Source organism: Diabrotica undecimpunctata, chromosome 3 (assembly GCF_040954645.1).
Source record: "Diabrotica undecimpunctata isolate CICGRU chromosome 3, icDiaUnde3, whole genome shotgun sequence".
NCBI classification, from domain to species: Eukaryota; Metazoa; Arthropoda; class Insecta; order Coleoptera; family Chrysomelidae; genus Diabrotica; species Diabrotica undecimpunctata.
Genome location: NC_092805.1, coordinates 162,188,809 through 162,210,445, shown reverse-complemented (window position 1 = coordinate 162,210,445; position 21,637 = coordinate 162,188,809). Strand labels below are relative to the sequence as shown.

The window sequence follows — 21,637 nt, the reverse complement described above, 5'->3', positions numbered from 1 at the left end:
AACCCCCGAGTTGGGGTGGTAACCACTCCCAGAGGAAAAACACTTATTGCCATAAGGTAGATTTTGATCTTTAAGCTATTTTTAACTTCTGTCGAAATTTCGAGCAAATCAATGCATATAAAAAAAATTCAGAGGTTTTCTACTATTTTTACCGTCATATCCGCCAAAAGTGTTGTGTTAATTTTTTGTGAATAAAATAAGCATTCACTATGTTTTTTTTTCGGAAGCCGTCTGTTATAAACTTGTACTATTGTACATTACTAAGTATGTTTTTAATTGCATTAATTTTTTATCTACTTACATTTAATCTGAAATTAACCAATTTTTTTTATAGTAAATGCTTTACTTGGTTTTCAGTAATATCCTTAATTTTTGACGAGATGTCTATGACATTTTATATGATAGTCTTTTATACGATAACTCTTACTCTTAAAACGATATAAATATGTTTTTTCTGTTACTAGCGGATTAAAAATATGATGCATATACAAATCTGATAAATTTTTTTAACATACATACAAGAAATATATATATACATATATATTCTAAAAAATTTGAAACAATTTACAAGAAAAAAATATCAGCGGATAACTGAGTTAAAATTGTTTAATTTATGTAAATTTAATACACGTAAACATAATCAGATTTCATAAGAATTATGACTAATTACAATGTAGAGAAAATAGAAAGCTTACCTAGTCATTCGAAGCCAGGTAGAGGGATTAACTACTACATTTTCTGGGAAATGCCCATCTAGAAATACAAAACTAGTTGAAGAATTATTCAAAAAATGGGAGCTATTATGGAAACTAACATGATTAAAACACAGTCGTACCACAGTATGTATTTTACATTTGCATAAGAAATGGGGATATGGAAACAAATAGAACAAAATGGAAGCAAAACATGGACAGAATCGGTGAAGCTATACGTAGTAAACAAATACTTAGTAATAAGGATAAGGATATTAAAGTAAACGGCATATTTATTAACAACATTAGATATGCCGATAACACAGCCATGGTGGCAGATAACATCAATGGCTTTTAAATGATCTAATTCTTGCAAGTGAAGCTGTATGTTTGAATGTTTGAAAATAAATACTATCAAGAAGACAAAAACAATGATTATGGGTAGAAACAATTACCTAAATGCAAAAATATATGTAGCTGGAGAAGAAATCGAGCTAGTCAAACAGTTTAAATACTCGGGTTGTCTGCTAAACGATATTTGGGAACCTGAGACCAAAATAAAGAGCAGAGTAGAACAAGACCGAAATGCTTTTTTGAAGATTCTTAATTTCTGACTGATCGCAAGTTGACTTTCAACTTGAGATACAAGATCCTAAAGTGTTTTGTTTGGTCTGTTCTCTTGTACGGAATGAAGGCATGGATGTTAAACGCCAGATCAATTAATAAATTTGTAGTTTTTGAAATTTGGTGTTGAATGCTTAGAATATCATGGAAGGACAGAGTCGAAAATGAGGAAGTATTGCGAAGAGCGGGACTGTATATTTAGGGCAGATAGTTCGAAGAGAATTATCCACTTTTCAGCAACTGGTACTAGAAGGGAAGATAGGGGTAAGAGAGGTCTAGGGCGTAAAAAGATGTCATGGCTTCATAATATTCGTCAATGGACAGGAATCCACAGTTATGCTTCGCAATTCTGCCCAAAATAGAATAATTTAATCCTGACTATCCAACATCTTGCCTGATAAGACAATGTACGGTGGATGCCTATGCAGAACTGTCTAGATCTCTTAAGTAAGAGATGTAGTTCTTTCAAATCCTCCCCCTTTTTAAATTTAATGTCTGTTTCGTCCCCCCGTTTTTTTAACTGTTTTTAAGTGTTTTCTGTGTGTTTTCTGTGTGTCTTAAAGTCTCAATTTTAATTTTTAACTTTATATAGTGAACTTTACATCCATTTGCCACATATTACAAGATAACTCTATCAAAGAAATTTGATAATTACAAGCTAATCTAATTGCACACCCACACAATTTGTACATCTATTCTTATTCATTGTCTTACAACTGTCACCTTCCAAAACAAAAATAAAAATCTCAATAAATAACACACACTACTGTTAAACAATTACAGTAGTTGACTTGAGTTCTCCAATCAACAATACAAGATAGTTTGAACCATGTTCTTTCAACCATCAATTAATAGAGTACCGGCATCATTTATTTAGCTTTGTATCGTGACCTGAAGATGCTTTGCATATTGTAGAAAGCGAAACCTGTCGTCTGATTCGTTAAATTAAATTGATTGTGAGTAAGTCTAATTTATTATTTCTTTTACCTTTTGAAATGGACTCACACAAGCAACACATTCATGATTTCTCTTCTTTGTATTTCTGGTAATCTGTCTATCCCACAGTACCCCGTTCATTTGTTTAATACATGTTCTTGTCTGTGCTAATCTGCTGGTTATCTCTTCCTCGGTGGTTCCATTTTTTGAGGGTATGAATCCTAAATATTTGAATTTGTCAGTGCCGTTAATTTCCCTATTTATATATATTTCCAAGTTTCTCACTAGTTCTTGCTCTGTTGTTAAATATTCGGTCTTTTCTAGATTTATTTCCAGTCCATTTTTTGTGTATTCCTTTTCTAATTTTCGGAGCATATAGCACAGATCTTCTTCATCTTGAGCCGTTACCACTTGGTCATCTGCAGAGCTTAATGTGTACAAGAAATTGTCCCGGATTGGTATTCCCACCCCTTCACATACAAATATTAAAACCATGGAAAAGGAAATGTGAGAAGGCAATCTGTATTGATTTATTTATTCCTGTATTCAGCTATCTTACCACAATCTAGAGAAAGGTTAAATAATGTCGGTGCCAGCAGCTCGCCGCTTTGCTTTAATCCTTTCACTATTGAAAAGTTCTCAGTGAGCTTTTTGTACTCTGGTTGTTTTTTACAAAAAATTATTACATGATCTAAAATACATAAAGAAAACAGTTACTTTACTCTGGGTTAAAATACACTATGGAGTAACTGGAAACGAAATAGTGGATGATATGGCAAAAAATGCATCTGATATATTAAAAATTACAAACATTTTCAACTTTGAAGGTCTGTTTTCAATTATCAGGAGTATTATCAAGGAAAGTTTGAAGTCAAAATTTAAAGAGATCCAGAAGACATTGAAAAATGTCATAACATAATGAAAAATCATAACTTTACTATTCATCTATGCTTACTAAAAAGTATTCCTCATTTCAATTAAACTGTAATAAAGTGCATTTTTCGTTTATAACCAGGCTAAAATTTAACCATGGTCTATTCCCACCACATCTTCATAGGATTGGAATCTGAGACTCCCTTCTATTTGTGGAATAAGGAATCTATCGGAGCTTTAAATCATGTATTTTTCAAATGTGGCATTCATAGGGATTAGATTCAGAACTTATACCTAGACTTAATCCATCTCAACATCAGCAATTTGTTATTTTATCGAGACAAATCTATATTCGGTATTTCTATTCGATTGGATATTTTGCGTAACCATGTGATTGGGATATTGTAACCATGAATATGTCGAATGAACAAAGAAGATTGATGTTCCGAATCGATAACCAAGCATAAAACCTAAAATAATGTTCTGGGAAACTCAAGGGGCATTATGACTCTTGAGATTCCCTGACTAATGAAACCTGAGTTTTGCTCGATACCCTCTTTAGCCGTTTTAGCTTACTTTACAAAAATAGCAACTCTATATATAGCAAGAGGCCCTCCACTACGACAAAGTGATACGTCTCTCGGAAGAGTTTTTAAGGAATAGTTTGTAGTACCAAAGCCCAAGTCAGAATTTTTCCCAAAAAAGTAAGGTGGTATCTTTTTCGCATTCTAAAATTGGGTGATACTTGCTCCTTTTTCAGATGCATATAAAACACTGTTTGAGGTTTATTATCAGCAATTTTAATTGTTATATTTTCACTGATTTCATTAATACGTTCATTTTTACATGTATACGCATTTTTTGATCTGATCAAAAGATATTGAATTTTTATCGTCGAGTAGCTACAAATTTTATTCAAAAAATTGATTTCGCGCGCGTTGCTGACATTCAAAATCGCCGGTTGCTTGTTTCTGAAAGAACGGTTCATTCTACACAAAAAGTGCTATAGATCAAATCTCTAACGACTGGATTAAACGTAGATAATCTAAATAAAATCTCACCCTACGAATCCTATGATCAATCTCACCATATTATATCGTTGGAAGACATTTGTCGATATCGCTGCATATGGCATGTTCGGGTAGAGGTTTAATGAAAACAATAATAATAAGGAATTAATGGTATCTTCTGCTCCTCAAATGAACTAAGACTAAATCACACCTTTTCGATGTGAAATCAAACTTGACGCCCAAAGCACAAGCATAAGGAACTCAATAACAATAAGAATTATATTACTATAATTTTAATAATAAGTATTATTGCACGTGCTGTGCAAATTTTTTGAAATACTTCTATTGTTCACTATCAGTGTTCTAGAGGTTCTTCTATGTTTTTAAGTTTTAATTTTTTCTGTCCCTATGCCTAATACTCATTTTCACTATGTAGATAAACATATATCCATATGTTTATTCCATCCAAACACAATATTGTTTGTGTTTTGATAGCTGTTTTTGTTTAATAAATATTAAATAGACAAATCAATATTTGTTTCTGATTTATTCGCCATATTAGAATCACAGAACATTCTAATCGACCCTCGTATGCAAATCCTTAGTGCACAAAAATATGGAGAATATTTTTTCAGGATCGTTCTATTAGAAAGTTGCAAAATAAATATGTAAATATGTGAATTTGGTATATTGTATTATTAGAACGAAAACAATAATTATCCTAACGTTTAGGGGGGAAAGATTGTTGGCATACCTAGAGTGACTCTGTTGGCGGGAAAACAACAAAAACGTGACACCGGCTATAGGCGCATGCCACAAAAATTCTACACCATTTACTGGAATAATTTTAGTTGTATATCATAATATGTAATAAAAATAATAATTAGGGTAGTAGACAACTTTAAATTTCTGAGAAATGTGGAAAAGTTGTGGTATACAAGTGGCAGTAATTTTTTGAAATAGCGCCCCTAGCGGAAGCATACATCAAATAATTTGTAATCTCGGACTGAATCAAAAACCCGAAGTCGCCACTCTAACCCCCCCTTAAAAAATTTGGGAATTAATTTCAAGAAATTGATAGTACAAATTAGAAACTTTCAGAAATGAAAAAGCTTTAAATTGAAGTCAAAAACGTTTTCTGTTTTACTTTTGCATAAACTCAACTGTAGATCGGAAGCCGGTTAATCGGGAAACCACGGTTTTACTCGGTTCGAGCGGCGCCATCTTAGTTTTTGAACAAAGCTAGCTACGAGCCGGTCAGTAGTGCGTCGAGCTTTGATCGTTACAAGTGGAATCGATCCCAATCAAAATATAAACAAAATGAGTTCCAAAGAAAATAACGAAGTTGCAGTCGAGAAATTAGACAACGAAAAAAGTGCAGATGGCAAAGCAGAGTTAAAAGGAACGAAGCGAGCGGCAGAGGTAAGTTTATTTTACTAATATTTTGCATTTTTTTGTTTGACAGAAATTGGGAAAATGTGATGAATATAACGACTTTTTGTCATGTCATAAAGTCAATACTTAGCAATTATGTTAGTAACGTTATTGTCATTGTAAAGTAACTTTCGTGTATGTTTTATTTTTAAATTTAAGAAGCTTGTTGCCATGTGAGGTTTGACCACGCCGATTTACGAAAAAATGACGCTTCATATGCATTATAATGGCGTTCGTATAATTCTTAAATATATTTAGGTTCGGTATGTTCCAGTTCCTGTCGTTTTTCTCGTATGTTGGGCGAAATATAATTTATTTCAGTATTGATAAACATGTTAGGCATTCGCTCGAAGCATCCCGCCAGATATTTATGACTCCCGCTTGGAGGCTAGCATAGCTTGCTGGTTTCAATATGGCGAAATCAATATCTACGTCCAAGGTACCCTGTGTGAGGCTAGATACTTTTAATTCACGTTTATCATTAATTTTTCTTGAAATGTGATTATTACAGTATTTTTATTAGTTACTTTATTTTATTTCTTTTTTGTCTTGTTATCAAAATTGACAATTAGAGATTCATAATTGGACAATGGAAATTGCAGTTTTGGTTTTAATATTCAGAACTTCAAAAAGGTTATTATTTATTATCCTTTATTTTTTATATATACAGTTAGGTTTTTTATAAAAAAGTTTTTTTTTGTATATTCTAGATAGTTCTGTGAAAGAAATTAATGGCATTATAGCCAAGCCAACCGGCAAAGTAAATGTAACTTCCGGTGTCACAGGTGCTGAACATTTTTTTATTGCAGCATAGGCAGTGGCACGCGTTTCATGCATTTTTTTTTTTAATTTTTGGCGCCAATTTGTATCTTCGGCAGATGTACACAGTTTTAGGGTATACAAGCTTTTATTTAAAATACCTCTTTTAAATACATATGGTAGGGTTCTCTATTGTAGCCCAGGTAGCGACCTTTTAGAGGTCTTTTACTTTTGTATATATGTTAATTAAATCTTACTGATGAATTAATTATTAATTAGGATTATCGTATACTATAAAGCTCCTTTTCTTTTAACAGTTCAATGATGCCACGAAGTACCACATTTAACCTTTTGCAATATTTTTATAATAAATTTCGCAGAGAATCAGGCCCTTTTCTTGAGTTAAATCACTTATTTCTATTTATTTCTAATTTCGTTTTTTATTTTAACTGTTAACTAGAAGTTCGGTAAGTGAGAGAATGCTCATGAGTTTGTTCGTCACCTTATCACATTTAATGTCTTTGTATCTCTTCTGTTTGTATCATTGTAATTTATTCTCAAATTAAAGACAGTTTAAAAATGTTTGTTTAATAAGTAATTTCTCTTTAAGAGAGTTATTTTATGACTTATCATCTAATTTGTATCTTACAAAAGTATAATTAAAAATAGATTTCATTTGTGTGAATTATGAATTATTTTGTAGATTATTCCTAATATAACTGTAATGGTTTTCCTCTATCGTTTTTATTACAGGAAATAAGGGATACAATAATTGATAAGTGATATTTTTAATTGATAATCAAATATTTGCTTATTTTTGTGATTAGAAAGCATGTTTATCCCATTATTTTATCTTTATATTTAAAAAATAAGCATGCTGATAAGCTTTACATAATTCAGTTGCTTGATTTCACTGAAAGTGGTTTAAAAGTATTTACTTAAAAAGTCTTTGAAATATTTGTTTGGAAGTGATAATATCTCACTACAATCTTCACTTCTTAGATATACAATCTTCACTTCTTAGATAATTTCTTCTTATCGCAGCTTTTTCAAACGGATTTCACAATTCGAAGCCTAGTCATGAAAATCCTTGGTAGCACATGCCTTAAATATACAAGCTGATAGATTTCTTCAAATTATCATTTGATTTTCTTTTTTCTTCGAATTTATTTATGCTTATCAACAAATGTAGGCTTTTGTGGTATAGATGTTTATAATGGTACATTAAATTTGGGGTTTATAGGTTGTGGCCCAGAGTTTATTTCTTCCTGGGGTTTCTGTCTACACTGTGACAAACATCAAAGATGATTTGGTTGATGGAATGATGCAAGTGGAGCAATAGTACATTATGTATATGCTCATTCCAGCATCTCAGTTGATAACATTTGCTGCAGTTGTAGATGAAATGTCAAGGTTTTAAACCTAAGAATTTGATTCTGGAGCAGGCTTATATGTAATGTGTTACTGGATTGATTGCATATTTCATGTATAATTGCTCCTTCATCAAGTTTGTTAATATTTGTTTCATTTGTAGACAAAACAGGAAGAAACATTCTGGACGATGACCTGTATTAATGTTTTTCTATGAGGAAATTGATTTCAAAATACAAGTAATCTAGTAATCCACATTTTTTTGTGGTTCTCGATTATCAGTACGTTATTTTCACTTTGAGGATGATTAAAACTGTGGTTTAAACCAAAAAATAATGGAACTCATGTAAAAAACATACCACACAATAAGAAAGCTTCAGAAGTTTTTTTTTTCACCCAATTTTGTATTATTGGCAAAGCTTCATGATGACTAAATTAATATTTATTGATTTATATAAGTTTTCACTTTATATCTGTTTTTAGGACAAAACAGAAGACCCCAAAAAAGCGAAAAAAGAAGAAAATGGCGCAAATTCAGATGGTGAAGATTTAGATGAGGAAGAAGAAGAGGCCATCGAAGAAGAGGAAGACACGGGTGAAGAAGATGTTGTTGAAGGGGATGATGAAGAAATAGAGGCTGAAGGTAAGTTTATATATAAATTCATATCAAAAGTACTTATGCTAGTATTGGTAATTTTAAAAACTGTATTATGTTATCTCAAGTTTTGGAACCATGTTTCCCACCTAAATATTATCTAAAATGTGAAAAGTAAATAAATTGTATTTACTTTTCTGCTATCTCAAAATGTTTTATGTTGATAACAAATTTAAATTTATCATTTCCTAAATTCAGGCTAAGTATAAAATTAGAATCAATGTATTTCTCTTACATTTTTGAACAAGATAAACCATATTTGAAAATCTGTGATAGTATATTTTTTCAATATTATAGAGGCATCTGTCATTTAAAATCAATTTAGGTAAAAGTAAACACATTTCTGTAAATGAAAAATCTGAAAAGGGGATAAGATAAATTAAAAAATTTATTAGATTGAATAAATTAAATTACACAAAAAGCTAAATTTGAAAAAATATCCCTTTTCACAAAAATCAAGAAAATATTACTGACTTGAATTAAAAATTACCTAAAACCCATTGTCAGTGGTATGAAATGAATCTAGCTAAAATGTTTGGGTAAATAATCATGTTTAAGAAAAGTTTCGCAAAAATTTCAGCTAATTTCCAAATTATAAAATGACAAATACAAGAATATCATTTCTCCATGGTTAAAATTCATTCTCCAATATCAAAATAATAACTTACAACAACATTGCCTGGTAGTACAGATACTATGCCTGTTTTAATTATGAGAAGTTGCAAAAATCTTGATTGTCGATATTAAATTTTGTCATGTCTCTAAAAAATTTAATGTAAATATGGTTTCTTGGTCAGCTAGCTTATCTTCCCATTTAAAAATCTTATTTTTACTAAATAATCTTCACAGATTGCAATCAAATCTTTTGTGTCCATAATTTTTGTAGATTGTATCAATAATATATTTTTTTGTTACAGATGAAGAAGATGTAGAGGGCGAGGGTGTAGAAGAAGAAGAGGATGAAGACGCATAATAAAGTGGGTGCCGTCAAACCCTGTGAACTTTACTTGGCGGACTATCTCAGTGCAAAGTCTCGAGTTACTTTGTGGACATTTTATTTTCTTTTTCAATTAGTCGTTGTTCAGTGCGCCTTAAACGCCAGGATGTTCCACGTCGCCGTTGTTATAACTTCATTCATATAATACACCATCCATCGACACATCCTTCATCATTTTATCCACAGGCTACCTCGTGACCTTTGCCGTCGGAGCTAGGGCTCTTCAGTGACCGTGAGAACTGCACGTGACCCGCGGTACCTGACTATTCTAACTTATTACGTATCCCCTTCGATTTGTAAAAATGTCCATTTTGTGTAAAGATAGATATAAATTTAGTTTAAGTTGGTCTCAGACATAACAAACACGATTTTTGGTTTTCTTATTTTCTTTTTTAATTTAACTAATTGTACAAAAAGATGAACATGTCATAAGGGTGGCATATTCTGCTACCTCCCACCCGGAAGTCTTAAAACAAAAATGGAGTACATAATGGTCTTTAGAATGGTGATCAATCATTATCGTGTAATGATACCACCAAATATTTTTGACGAGGGAGACAGAAGGGCAATAAAGCGTTACTGTAGGCTAAAATAGAACTTAGTCTAATCTGTTTTTAGATCAGTGTGTTTTCTGTATGTATGATATTGTAATTATTTTTTAATTAATTTTTATTTAAAGAATTGCGTTCATTAGCTGTGCTAGTCTTCGCACTTTTTTTATTCATTCGTCAAATGTTCATTGAAAATAACAAAAGTCTTCTCTATGATTGGTCTAAATTCAAAAATGTAAGTAGGTTAAAATACTAGCAAATAATGGTAAATATAATCTTTCATAGTAAAAAGGTTGTTTTATTAGAAAGATTGTTTTTGTTAATTTTTTGAATTAATTTAAAGGCTGATTTGATAAATACTCACATTTTTATTTCTATCAATCATAACATAACAACTTGTATTTACCAATAGAGATCGGATTTCTATGGTTATCATGTTATAGATCAATAAAATGTATTATCAAACATATTAGATACATTTTAGTAATAAATTGGGTTGTGCTATAAAGGGTGTTGCCAAAGTTGAAAGCAGAAGTTGTATTATTGCCAATAACTTATTAGCAACACCACTTCTAGCTCTTTGATAATACATATTTTTGTTGTTCTTTGATTGTAAGAGATTTTTGCAAAATTTTGTAATTGACATTTGACATAGGTTCATTCCAACTTACAATTAAACGACAATTTGGGTGGTTGCGCCTCAATTCGATATATTTTTACTACAGAGAATGTTTTATGAACTGTTTGTCTACTTAACATAATGATCTTGTAGAAATTCATTTTGTAACAGTGCTGTATGATTTTTGAGTGCATATAAACGATGGATACAAATTGTTTCATAATGTTTAGTTTCATTTAATTTGCCTACTATAATTTTTTTACAGGGAAAATTGGAAAATACATTCTTTGTTAAAAAAGAAAACTGGAAATTTTTATATGAACCTTACCTCTCCAAACTAATTAAATTTTCCACAAACAGATGTGCAAAAGGCAAAATTTTAAATTAAACCTTACTTCTTAGTGTATTGTTACACCTAAACATTCTATGGGCGTAAAATAACTGGTAAATGACTTAATCAAGGATCAAAGAATATCTGAAATTACTGTCCTGTGTATAAAAAAAAAACAGTCATCAACATTCATAAGTCCTTACGAGCCTTATCAAGGAGTATAAGTACATTAAACCATTGTCCCTAAAGTTTGTGGAGTATGAGAGAGCATTTGATAGTCAAATAACATAAGATGCTCACAAATTTAGCAAACTAAAATATATTGATATCCTACAATAACTTCTGTGAAAATGTAGCAACAAGTGCTTAGTGGCTCCACAAATACATAGATTAGCATAAATATCAATGGCAAAATGCTAACGAATGTGAGATTTGCAGATATTAATTTTTCGCAGTCCCAACAGTATTAATCACTAAAGAAAGACCACATGTAAACTTGTGACGAGGAGGACTAAGGAGAAATTTCTTGAGATCACAGCTAATGATAAACTTTGTTGTCTGTGAAATTATTGGAGCAGAACTGCTTTTAATTGTTTTCCATGGATGTAGAAGCAGTGAATTCTCACCATATCTATCAGTAGCTTATGAAACAAATTATTTCTTCCAGGGTAAATAGTGAAGTTTCCTCTTTGAATTATAGGGTGTCAATTAGTAGTATATTCAAATGCTCCTGACGAATTTTAAGTATTTTTACTCACTTGTCCAAATGAGCTGTATTTTGAGCCTAATGCACATACATCGGCGAATCAATTATTCGCCGAGCTACTAGGAAAATGTTTATTTGTATTTGGTGAACAAGTTATACATGATTATTTATTCTGCAAATCAATCAGTCTCTTCCAATGTTCTCTACACTATCTAGTTTCCCGCTACTCTTCACGTCGTCGGTTCATCTAGTTGGTGGTTGTCCTCTACTTTTATAGTTTCTGGGCCTCCATTCCATGATTCTTCTTGTGTTCTTGCTAAGTATGTACGTACCGCGTTAACAGACCTTTTAGGCCCATTACTGGATGGATAATTTACATTGTTTTCTATTCTTAGCTGTCCGCTTCCAATCTCTGATTCCCATCTCTCTGACATCTTGCATTATTACATCTCTCACATTTCCTATTGGTCTTCCTTTTTTTTTTGACAAGTCAATATTCTTGACTTGTCTATTACCTTGTATTCTTTCTAGATGTCTGAGCCATTCTAGTCTACCTTTTTTTACTACTTTTATTATTGCGAGGTTAGCACCCAATTGTATTCTCCTACTAATTTTCCACCAAATATTCTACAAAGTATCTTTCCCATGCTTCCAATCTCTTCTGTATGGTTTTGTTCATAGTTCATGTCTTGGCAGCGTATAGCATTGTGGGTCTAATTATAGTTTTGTATATTCTCATTTTTGTATTACGAGATACATATATCTTTGGCATTAATTATTTTGTTCATTGCCCCAGCACAATGTTGCTCTTGGTCAATCTCAGCTTGATTTCAGTTTCTTTCTTACACATCTAATCAATAAAGGTACCTAAGTACTTATATTCATCCACCCTCTCGAATTATACAATTGAGCCATTCCCATTTAAAGGAGCCCCTGGTGTTTATTCCTGTTTTGCTCGAGATGTACTTTGTTTTATTAATTTTAACTTTCAGTCCCATTTTAGAGCTTTCCTGATTACTCTGATTAGTTTGTTTGCTATACTTGTCTAGTTTTTCTAGAACTATATTGAATAGAAAGGTAGACAACGGATCTCCTTGGCGAACACCTTTTGAGACTGTACCGTTGCATTCATAGCGCAAATAGTTTTTCTAATTGTCATTTTTACCAACCTTACTATTTGTTTTGGCACTTGAATTCTTTTAGCGTTTCATTTGATTTGTTTCTGTCTTTTTATCGTAGGCGGCTTTGTAATCAATAAAAACTACTTGTGCTGAATTGTATTCATAGCAATTGATCAGGATTTGTTTTAGCATAAAAAATTGATCGGTTGTTGATCATCCATTGTGAAATCTCCGTTATGTAGTTACTATATTTGTGAAAGATAGGCCCAATGGATCAAGTAATTTTTAAACAATTCTATTTGTTTATCCGGCTTGAGAGAAAAAGAGGCCATTTTCAAATGCCTGTATAGGTGCTTTGTCAATACTTGGATTGTTTTTTTTCCCCGATTACCTTTATAGGATCTCAAATTTTCATGTTTTTAAAAAAGTAATAATTTTTAATTGTTTACCAGTACCATTACCAGTGTATTGACAATATCCCTAACTTCTGCCACGCAGTATATTTCCGCTCATTAAGAGATTTTCTTTCTAGTTAGTTTTCTCAAACTTTACTTTTAATCTTGCTCTTCCAGAAAGAGTTTTTTAAGTGAATGTATCATAGACATTGTGACTTGTAAGTTGTCGATTCATACAATGTCATCTGCAAACCTCATATATGATTTAATCTTTCTCCATCTATATTTATGCCCATACCTTGCCATTGAGTGTTCTTAAATATTGACTCTGAGCTGCCGTGAACAATTTTGATGAAAGTATTATCTCCTTGTTTACTCCCCAACCTAAGCTGATTTTTTTCTGCGTTTTCGTATAGTTGTATATTTGATGTAGCCTTTTCAAAATGTTTCTAGATTAGTGACGTAACTGATTTATTCGACTTTACTTTAGTGCTTCCAGTACTGTTTTAAATTACACAGAATCAAAAGCCTCTTCGCAATCTACAAATAAGGACCAGTGGTACATTTTACTCTGAATTTTTCAATTAATATCTTTATGATATGCAAATGATTAAAAGGAGAAAGTTAGAATACATATTAGTGAAAATAATCCTTCAAGGCAAAGTATTCGGAAAGCGAGGAATTGGGAGAAGAAGAATATCATGGTTAAAAAACCTGAGGAAATTGTTCTCCACAACAATAATCTATTTAAAGCATCAGTTAATACAATAATTAAAGCCAGAATGATCGCCAATATTCGAAACGAATAGGCACTAAAAGAAGAAGAAGAATGCAAATGATCATTTCTGCCATATGCTGCCTGTTCTTAGGACTGAAATCAAGTTTAGGTGTTAGTCAGTCATTTAAAATCATACACTCATGTAAGCATTTATTAAGCAGTTGACTTACTGCTTTTAGTAGAATTGCGCCTCATGCTTTTATTGCCTCAATATCTAGTACATATCACCAGGCGACTGATGATTCTTCATTTGCTTTAAAGCTGCTCTTACCTCTGACACTGTAATGGACAAAAGTACTTCAGATCCCTGATTTATGAGAGTCGTTACTTGTCTCGGAAAATTGGCTTGTGCTCTTGGCTGATATAAAAATCTTAAAAATACTAGTTATTTTCCCAATGTCCTGTTAATTTGTTGTTGCTTTTCCGTCTTTGTCTCTCAACGTATATATTTTTTGCTTTGTGTGAGTTCTCTTCTCATTTTAAACCTTTGTTCTCTTCTACTGTTTGAGTAATTACATTAGTATTATACATGTCTTAGATTTTTTCTAATTTCTGCTGAAATTCTTTGATTTAGTTTTCTATATTCTTTTTTGTTTCCGTTTTCTTTCTCGCTTAGGTTTCGTTGTATTTTCATTAGAGCTTTTATATCTTTGCTAATTTTTTCGCTTTGGGTGTCCTTTTTCTTGCAAAATTTGTTATGCTTTTTTAACCGACTCTTATTAATTTATTGTGATCGTTAGAATACATATTAGTGAAAATAATCCATCCCTAAGGCCATCCCTAGACCTACAATAATATTATCCAATATATTTATTGTATAAAAAGATTAAATGGCGCTTTCTATCCAAACCTTCAATTATATTACACAATAATGCGAACTGCGCAATGTTTTCAGGTGTTCAGTTGGAGAATAGTTTGATACCGCGTACATTGTGCGTCAGACGAAACAGAGAATACAAATTATCGCGCAATACTGACTCTACACGATGAAGTGAAGAAATATGGCACAATAAAAATTAAGCTCACTCAAACGTTCGTTCAATCATTGGGCAATCTTCAATATTAGCCCTAGACAATTAATTATATTGCGCAATATAATTTATCGTCTAGGGGAAGGCTTAGAGGTTTGAAATTATTATTCCGTAATGTTTCGGTTATACTTTTTATATGCTTCTGGTTAGTTTGAGGAATATCAAACTATGCGTTTGCAGCTGTTTACCATTTGCTATGTGCAACTTTGCTTTTTCTTTTTGTAGTTTTGCGGTCCCGCGCCGATCTTCTCCAGGTTCTCACGTCCAGCAAATTTTGCGCGTCCGCTGCCACTTCATCCTCCCACCTTTTCCGTGGCCTTCCTTTTAGTCTTGCGCCCTACATTTTACTATTTAGGGCTCTTTGGCAATCTTCCACTTTAACTACATGACCTACCCATCGAAGTTTTTGAAGTTTACAAATTCTGAGATCGCTGCCTCTTTGAACAGTTGGTAAAGTTCATAGTTGTACGTGGATCTCCATACTCCGTTTTCGTTAATAGGTCCAAATATCTTCCTTAGGACTTTTCTTTAGAAGACTTCCAGCTTTCGTTTTGTGCCCTCTGTCATTACCCATGTCTCGCATCCAAAACATACTTATTATCGCATAACATTCGTGATCGATTCCTACTAGTAGTTTATTTTGTACAGTTGCATGCTGAAGTATATTTTGTCTGTTAGAAGATATCCATTCACTTTTAGTTCTTCAGTTTATGTCTTATTTTGTTTTTTCTTAAAAAAAGGTGTTCTTTCTATAGTGTTACGATAAATATACTGGCCTAACTTTTATGACTAATTATTCTGTTTTATTGTAGAAATTTCGGTGGAAGTCTAGATTCAAATTATGGTGAATTCTCCAACTTGATGTTCTCGACTATTCCAGTATATCAGGATTTCGTATATAAATACAACATTTTTATATGGAGAGTTAGTTAATACTCAAGACCCGCGCTCGCGAATTTGTACGTACGGATATAATAAATTATTGTCAGATAAGTTAATATAAATAAAGAAATAAATTAAATCCGTAAGTGTTATAAATATTGAACCTTTTAATAAATTCACAACAAATGGTGTCAGAGTGAGATCGAACATAAATTAGACTTATAATAATAATACAAGTGAATATAAAATAAATTGTGAAAATGGCTACGATTTATGAGCTGACAGTGACTAATTTAAGAAGACATCTTGAAGACAGAGAATTAGCTTCTACCGGAAAAAAGGCTGAGTTAGTCCAACGACTAAAGAACGCTTTGCTAGAAGAAGGACTAGATCCAGAGACTTATATATTTGAAGATGCTGTCCTCTCGTCGATTTCGAAAGTTTCCTCTGATGTAGCCAAAGTTTCCGGCGACATCGCATCATTGGAGAACAAAGTTTCTGGCGATATTTCGAAAGTTTCTGGTGACATCGCATCATTAGAAAACAAAGTTTCTAACGAGATTTCGTCTCTGGAAAGTAAAGTTTCTGCTAACATCTCTAAAATAACTTCTGAGATGTCTGCCCTCGACGATAGAATGTCTTCGCTAAAAAACCAAGTTGCTGCCGATATGTCGGCCTTCGAAGAAAAGATTAAAGAGATGGAAAGGAAGATGGAGGAAACAGGGACAGCAGAGAGAGGAAACAATCCAATTACAGTGGAGATAAAAGAAGACGAGACGAAATGTAAGTTGGAGACACGGCCGAAATTTGAAGGAAGTGGAGGTTCTATTCATGTTAAAGTCCCAACTTTCGACGGAAAATCATCATGGAACAACTACATGAAACAGTTCGAATCAGCCGCAAGAGCGAATGGATGGTCTGAAAAAGAAAAGGCTGTAAACCTGACTATCGCTCTTCGAGGAGATGCCTTAGATGTGCTTCAGACCATAGCCGTAGAGGAGACCGATGATTTCGAACAACTGAAGAAGAGGCTAAATATGCGATATGGCCACGAACATTTGGAGCATGTATATCAGTCGCAGCTTAAAAATCGTAGACAGAAGAAAGATGAGGCTCTTCAAGAATATGAGGTAGATATTGCCAGATTGGTACGATATGCTTATCCAACAGCTCCCGAAGACATGATGGAAAAATTGGCCGTTCAAACGTTTATTGATGGTCTTCGTGATCATGAAATGCAGAGAACACTACGATTAGCTCGTCACAAGACGCTGGTTGATGTCTTATCCGCCGCCCTCGAATACGAGTCAGCTACGCAGGCCTCTGGCGGGTACAGTAAAGTTAGGACTGTAAAAGAGGAAGGAGATGAAGATAAACTTGACCAGCTCGTTAATATGATGAAATGCATGACATACAAGAAAACGAAGACCATCAGATGCTGGAATTGTGGCGAAATAGGACACGTACGAAGCTCCTGTAAGCACCCTAGGTACGACGCAAATCAAGAAACTCACCATCAGGAAAACTAGAACGGGTCAGCCTTAGGGGGGCAGCTTCGACCCAGAACTTTTCCAAAGACCCTCTCATACTAATAGCTTCTTTGAAATGTCGTGAAGATAGTGTATATGTAGATGGAGACATAAATGGTAAAAAGCATACGTTGTTGGTGGATACCGGAGCGACCAGAACCATTATACGCCCGACAGTTATAAACAGCCGAAAGAAACTGTTACCAACGAGGTTACGACTTCGGACCGCTACAGGCGAAAATGCCAACATTCATGGAGAAATCCAGGTACAATTGGGAATTGGGGCAGAAAAGTTTGTCCATACTGTTATAGTTGCTGACATCGAAGAGGATGTTATATTAGGAATGGACGTAATGAATATGCATGGATTCCAATTGGATTTTAAGAATAAGGTAATCAAAGTTGGCAACGAGGAGGTATTTCTCCATCCACATAATGACAACACTGTGCAAGCAGCCATTACAGAAGATACAGTCGTGCCTGCGAGAAGCGAAACGATCATAGTAGCGCGACTACAGGGAATTGTAGACGAAGGGAGACCTGTTATGATGGAGCCTTGGAACCACGACGATGAGGTTGGCCGTGGAATCATAATTGGAAAGGAATTGGTGACTTCGGCTAAAGAAATTCCTGTGAGACTTATCAATGTCAACGACTACCCAGTGACCATAAAGAAAGAGACAAAAGTAGGAACTTGTGTACCTGTGACATCCATAATTCGTCAGGCGACAACATCTGATAATTCCAACGACAAATTCGACCAAATGGTTGCAGTTGCAGGACAGTCTCTAAATCAGATGGAGAAAAGGAAATTAAGGGAATTTCTTCGGCAGTATCGTGATATTTTCGTACCGAAAGGAGGAAAGACGGGAAGAACTACCGTTGTTAAGCAAAAAATTGATACTGGTAATGCTAAGCCAATTCGTCAAACAGCTCGACGATTACCACAGGCGAAGAGAGAGGAAGCTGAAACGATTGTTCAGGAAATGAAGAAAGACGGGGTGATAGAACCTTCTACGAGTCCATGGGTCTCTCCGGTGGTCCTGGTTAAGAAGAAAGACGGAACGACGAGGTTCTGTGTGGATTACCGTTTGCTGAACAACGTTACCAAGAAAGATAGTTATCCTCTGCCTCGGATCGATGACACATTGGACACATTGGCTGGAAGTAAATTGTTTTCTACTTTAGATTTGAAGTCTGGATACTGGCAGGTAGAAATGGACCCAGTAGATAAAGAAAAGACAGCCTTCACCACAGGATCTGGATTGTGGCAATTCAACGTTATGCCATTTGGACTTTGTAATGCTCCTGCGACATTTGAGAGGCTTATGGAAAATGTGTTGAGAGGGTTATCTTGGAAAACATGCCTGGTTTATTTAGATGACATAATCGTCTTGGGGGAGACATTCGAAGATCATTTGAGGAATTTAGAAAACGTTTTTAATCGACTTAAAGCTGCCCAATTGATGCTAAACCCCAAGAAGTGCCAGCTATTTCAAGGTAAAGTCAATTATCTGGGTCATATAGTCAGTAAAGAAGGAGTGGCCGTGGATAAGGGAAAAATCGATTCCATTAAGGAATGGCCAAAACCAACTGACAAACATCAAGTGAGAAGTTTTCTTGGACTATGTACTTACTACCGGAGGTTTATTAAGAAGTTTGCAGATATCGCTAAGCCATTAACGCGACTTACGGAGGAAGCAAGAGATTACCGCTGGGATACAGACTGCCAAAATGCCTTTGAGACCTTGAAAAAGCATTTAATAACAGCACCAATTTTAGGGTATCCACTGCCAGAAGGAGAATTCATCTTAGATACAGATGCAAGTAATGTGGGAATTGGAGGAGTGCTGTCTCAGATTCAAGGAGGACAGGAACGAGTCCTCGGATATTTTAGTAAAGTTCTTTCAAAACCTGAGCGGAATTATTGCGTCACGAGAAGAGAACTTCTGGCAGTAGTGAAATCAGTAGAGCACTTCTATCAATACCTCTATGGAAGGAAGTTTTTAATCCGAACCGACCATGCCGCCCTTAAGTGGTTGATGCAGTTTAAGAATCCAGAGGGTCAGATAGCCAGGTGGATCGAACGACTCCAAGAATACGATTTTAAGATTGAGCACCGAGCCGGAGTTAGCCACAGAAACGCTGATTCTCTTTCCAGACGGCCATGCCCAGCAGAGTGTCCCCACTGCAACAAAACGGAATCCAAGGAAGCAGCAGTGCTAAGAACGACGATTGTCAACGACGACTGGACGCCTACTAAGATAAGGGAAGAACAAGAGAGAGATCCAGTTATAGAGAAAATCCGAAAATGGAAAGAGGAAAACCGTCGACCACCTTGGCAGGAAATATCAAACCTATGCTCAGTAGTTAAGACGTATTGGGTTCAGTGGGACTCATTTATCATCGAAGATGGCTTGCTCAAACGAGTCCTGGAAAATGATGACGGTTCAGAGAAAAGAAGACAGTTGGTGATTCCAAAGAGCAGAATAGCCGAAGTACTTCGTCAGTTACACGACAGTCCATCGGGAGGGCATTTTGGTGTAAGGAAAACCCTTCAGCGAATTCGGGAACGGTTTTATTGGATGAACAGTTCCGACGACGTAAAAGACTGGTGTAAGAAATGTACTATTTGTGCTACGAGTAACGGGCCTCACCGGAAAAGGAGAGCTCCTATGAGACAATATAATGTTGGAAGCCCATTTGAAAGAATAGCTTTGGACATTGCAGGGCCATTTCCAGAAAGTGAAAATGGGGGCAAGTACATGTTGGTAGTAATGGATTACTTCACTAAGTGGGTCGAGATTTACGCACTTCCAGACCAGAAGGCCGCCACCGTTGCAGATAAGTTGATCCAAGAATATATCAGCCGATTTGGAGTGCCTTTGGAGATCCATAGTGACCAAGGCAGGAACTTCGAAAGTGATCTATTCCAAGGAATATGTGATAGACTAGGCATGAAGAAAACAAGAACTACCGCGTATCATCCGCAATCAGATGGTATGGTAGAACGAATGAATAGGACAGTTGGCAAGTATTTGACAAAGATGGTGTCCGATCATCAGCGAGACTGGGACCAATACCTTCCGTTCTTCACAATGGCCTACAGATCTGCTGTTAACGAATCAACGGGCCAGACACCAGCCAGAGTCCTATTCGGACGCGAAATGCGACTACCTTGTGATCTAGAATTTGGGTGTCGACCTGGAGAAGATGTAGCAGGTGAAGATTATGTGATCGAATTACGAAGAAGAATGGACGATGTACATGAGTTGGTCCGTTCCCACCTTCAGATCGCTAGCGACCGAATGAAGAAACGGTACGATACACAAGCCGAAAAGGGTTGCTTTAAGAAGAACGACAAAGTATGGCTGTATAATCCCAAGAAGCGAAAAGGTTGTTCTCCCAAATTGCAGCAGTTTTGGGAAGGTCCATACCTCATCATGGAGAAGATCAACGATGTCATCTACCGAATAAGCAAGATTCCGAGGGGAAAGCCGATGATAGTACACCATAACCGGTTGGCATCTTTCGAAGGTGACCACGACGTAGATGAAGAAGTGGAAGTAAACCAAGTCCAAGATGTGTCTGACCTCACGTTTGAGGAATTCATGGGTGCCTATGGAGGTACCGGTAAAGCGAGACATGGTGTTACCACTGAAGAAAAGCAAGATCTACTCGCGCTCCCCGATGACTACTCGCTGGCCCTTACCATCCCGGCCAGTATCAAAGACGCACCAGGGTTGGCATCCGTCTTTCGAAGGAAGTTTGGTCGAGTTGCAGAACTTCAATGCCAAGTGCCAGCTCCCGGTAAAACCTTGAAACTCCAAGATGCATCACGTTACCTTTTCTACCTGGTAACAAAAGACACTGCCCGTGACCAACCTACCTACCGAGATGTATGGGAAGCCTTACTTCAATTGAGAGGGCACGTACTAGAGTCCGACGTGCAAAAGTTAGCCATGCCAAAGTTGGAGTGCCGCCAATTAGATTGGAGGGTTATCCGAAATATGGTGGAGGAGATCTTTAAAGACACCGAAGTCCAGGTGTTAGTCTGTTGCAATCCGCATAGTTACTGGTGCGGAGAGAAAACCGTCCCTTGTCATTTTTATACAACTGGAAGTTGTAAAAGAGGGTCCAGTTGCCGATACCAGCATACAGTTCCGGTTCCAGTCCCGACAAGGTTCCAGGAGGAACCATCTTTTAAGAGGGGGGCAATGTTACGATAAATATACTGGCCTAACTTTTATGACTAATTATTCTGTTTTATTGTAGAAATTTCGGTGGAAGTCTAGATTCAAATTATGGTGAATTCTCCAACTTGATGTTCTCGACTATTCCAG

General features: G+C 35.1%; 1 protein-coding gene across 1 annotated transcript; it reads left to right on the top strand.

Annotated features, from left to right (window-relative positions):
• Positions 1–5,283: 5,283 nt before the first annotated feature.
• On the top strand, positions 5,284–10,744 carry LOC140437732 (uncharacterized). The gene is made up of 3 exons (XM_072527425.1): positions 5,284–5,557; positions 8,183–8,342; positions 9,272–10,744. Exons 1-3 carry the CDS (start codon positions 5,456–5,458, stop codon positions 9,325–9,327), a joined length of 318 nt encoding a protein of 105 aa, XP_072383526.1. The 5' UTR covers positions 5,284–5,455; the 3' UTR covers positions 9,328–10,744.
• The last annotated feature ends 10,893 nt before the right edge of the window (positions 10,745–21,637 follow it).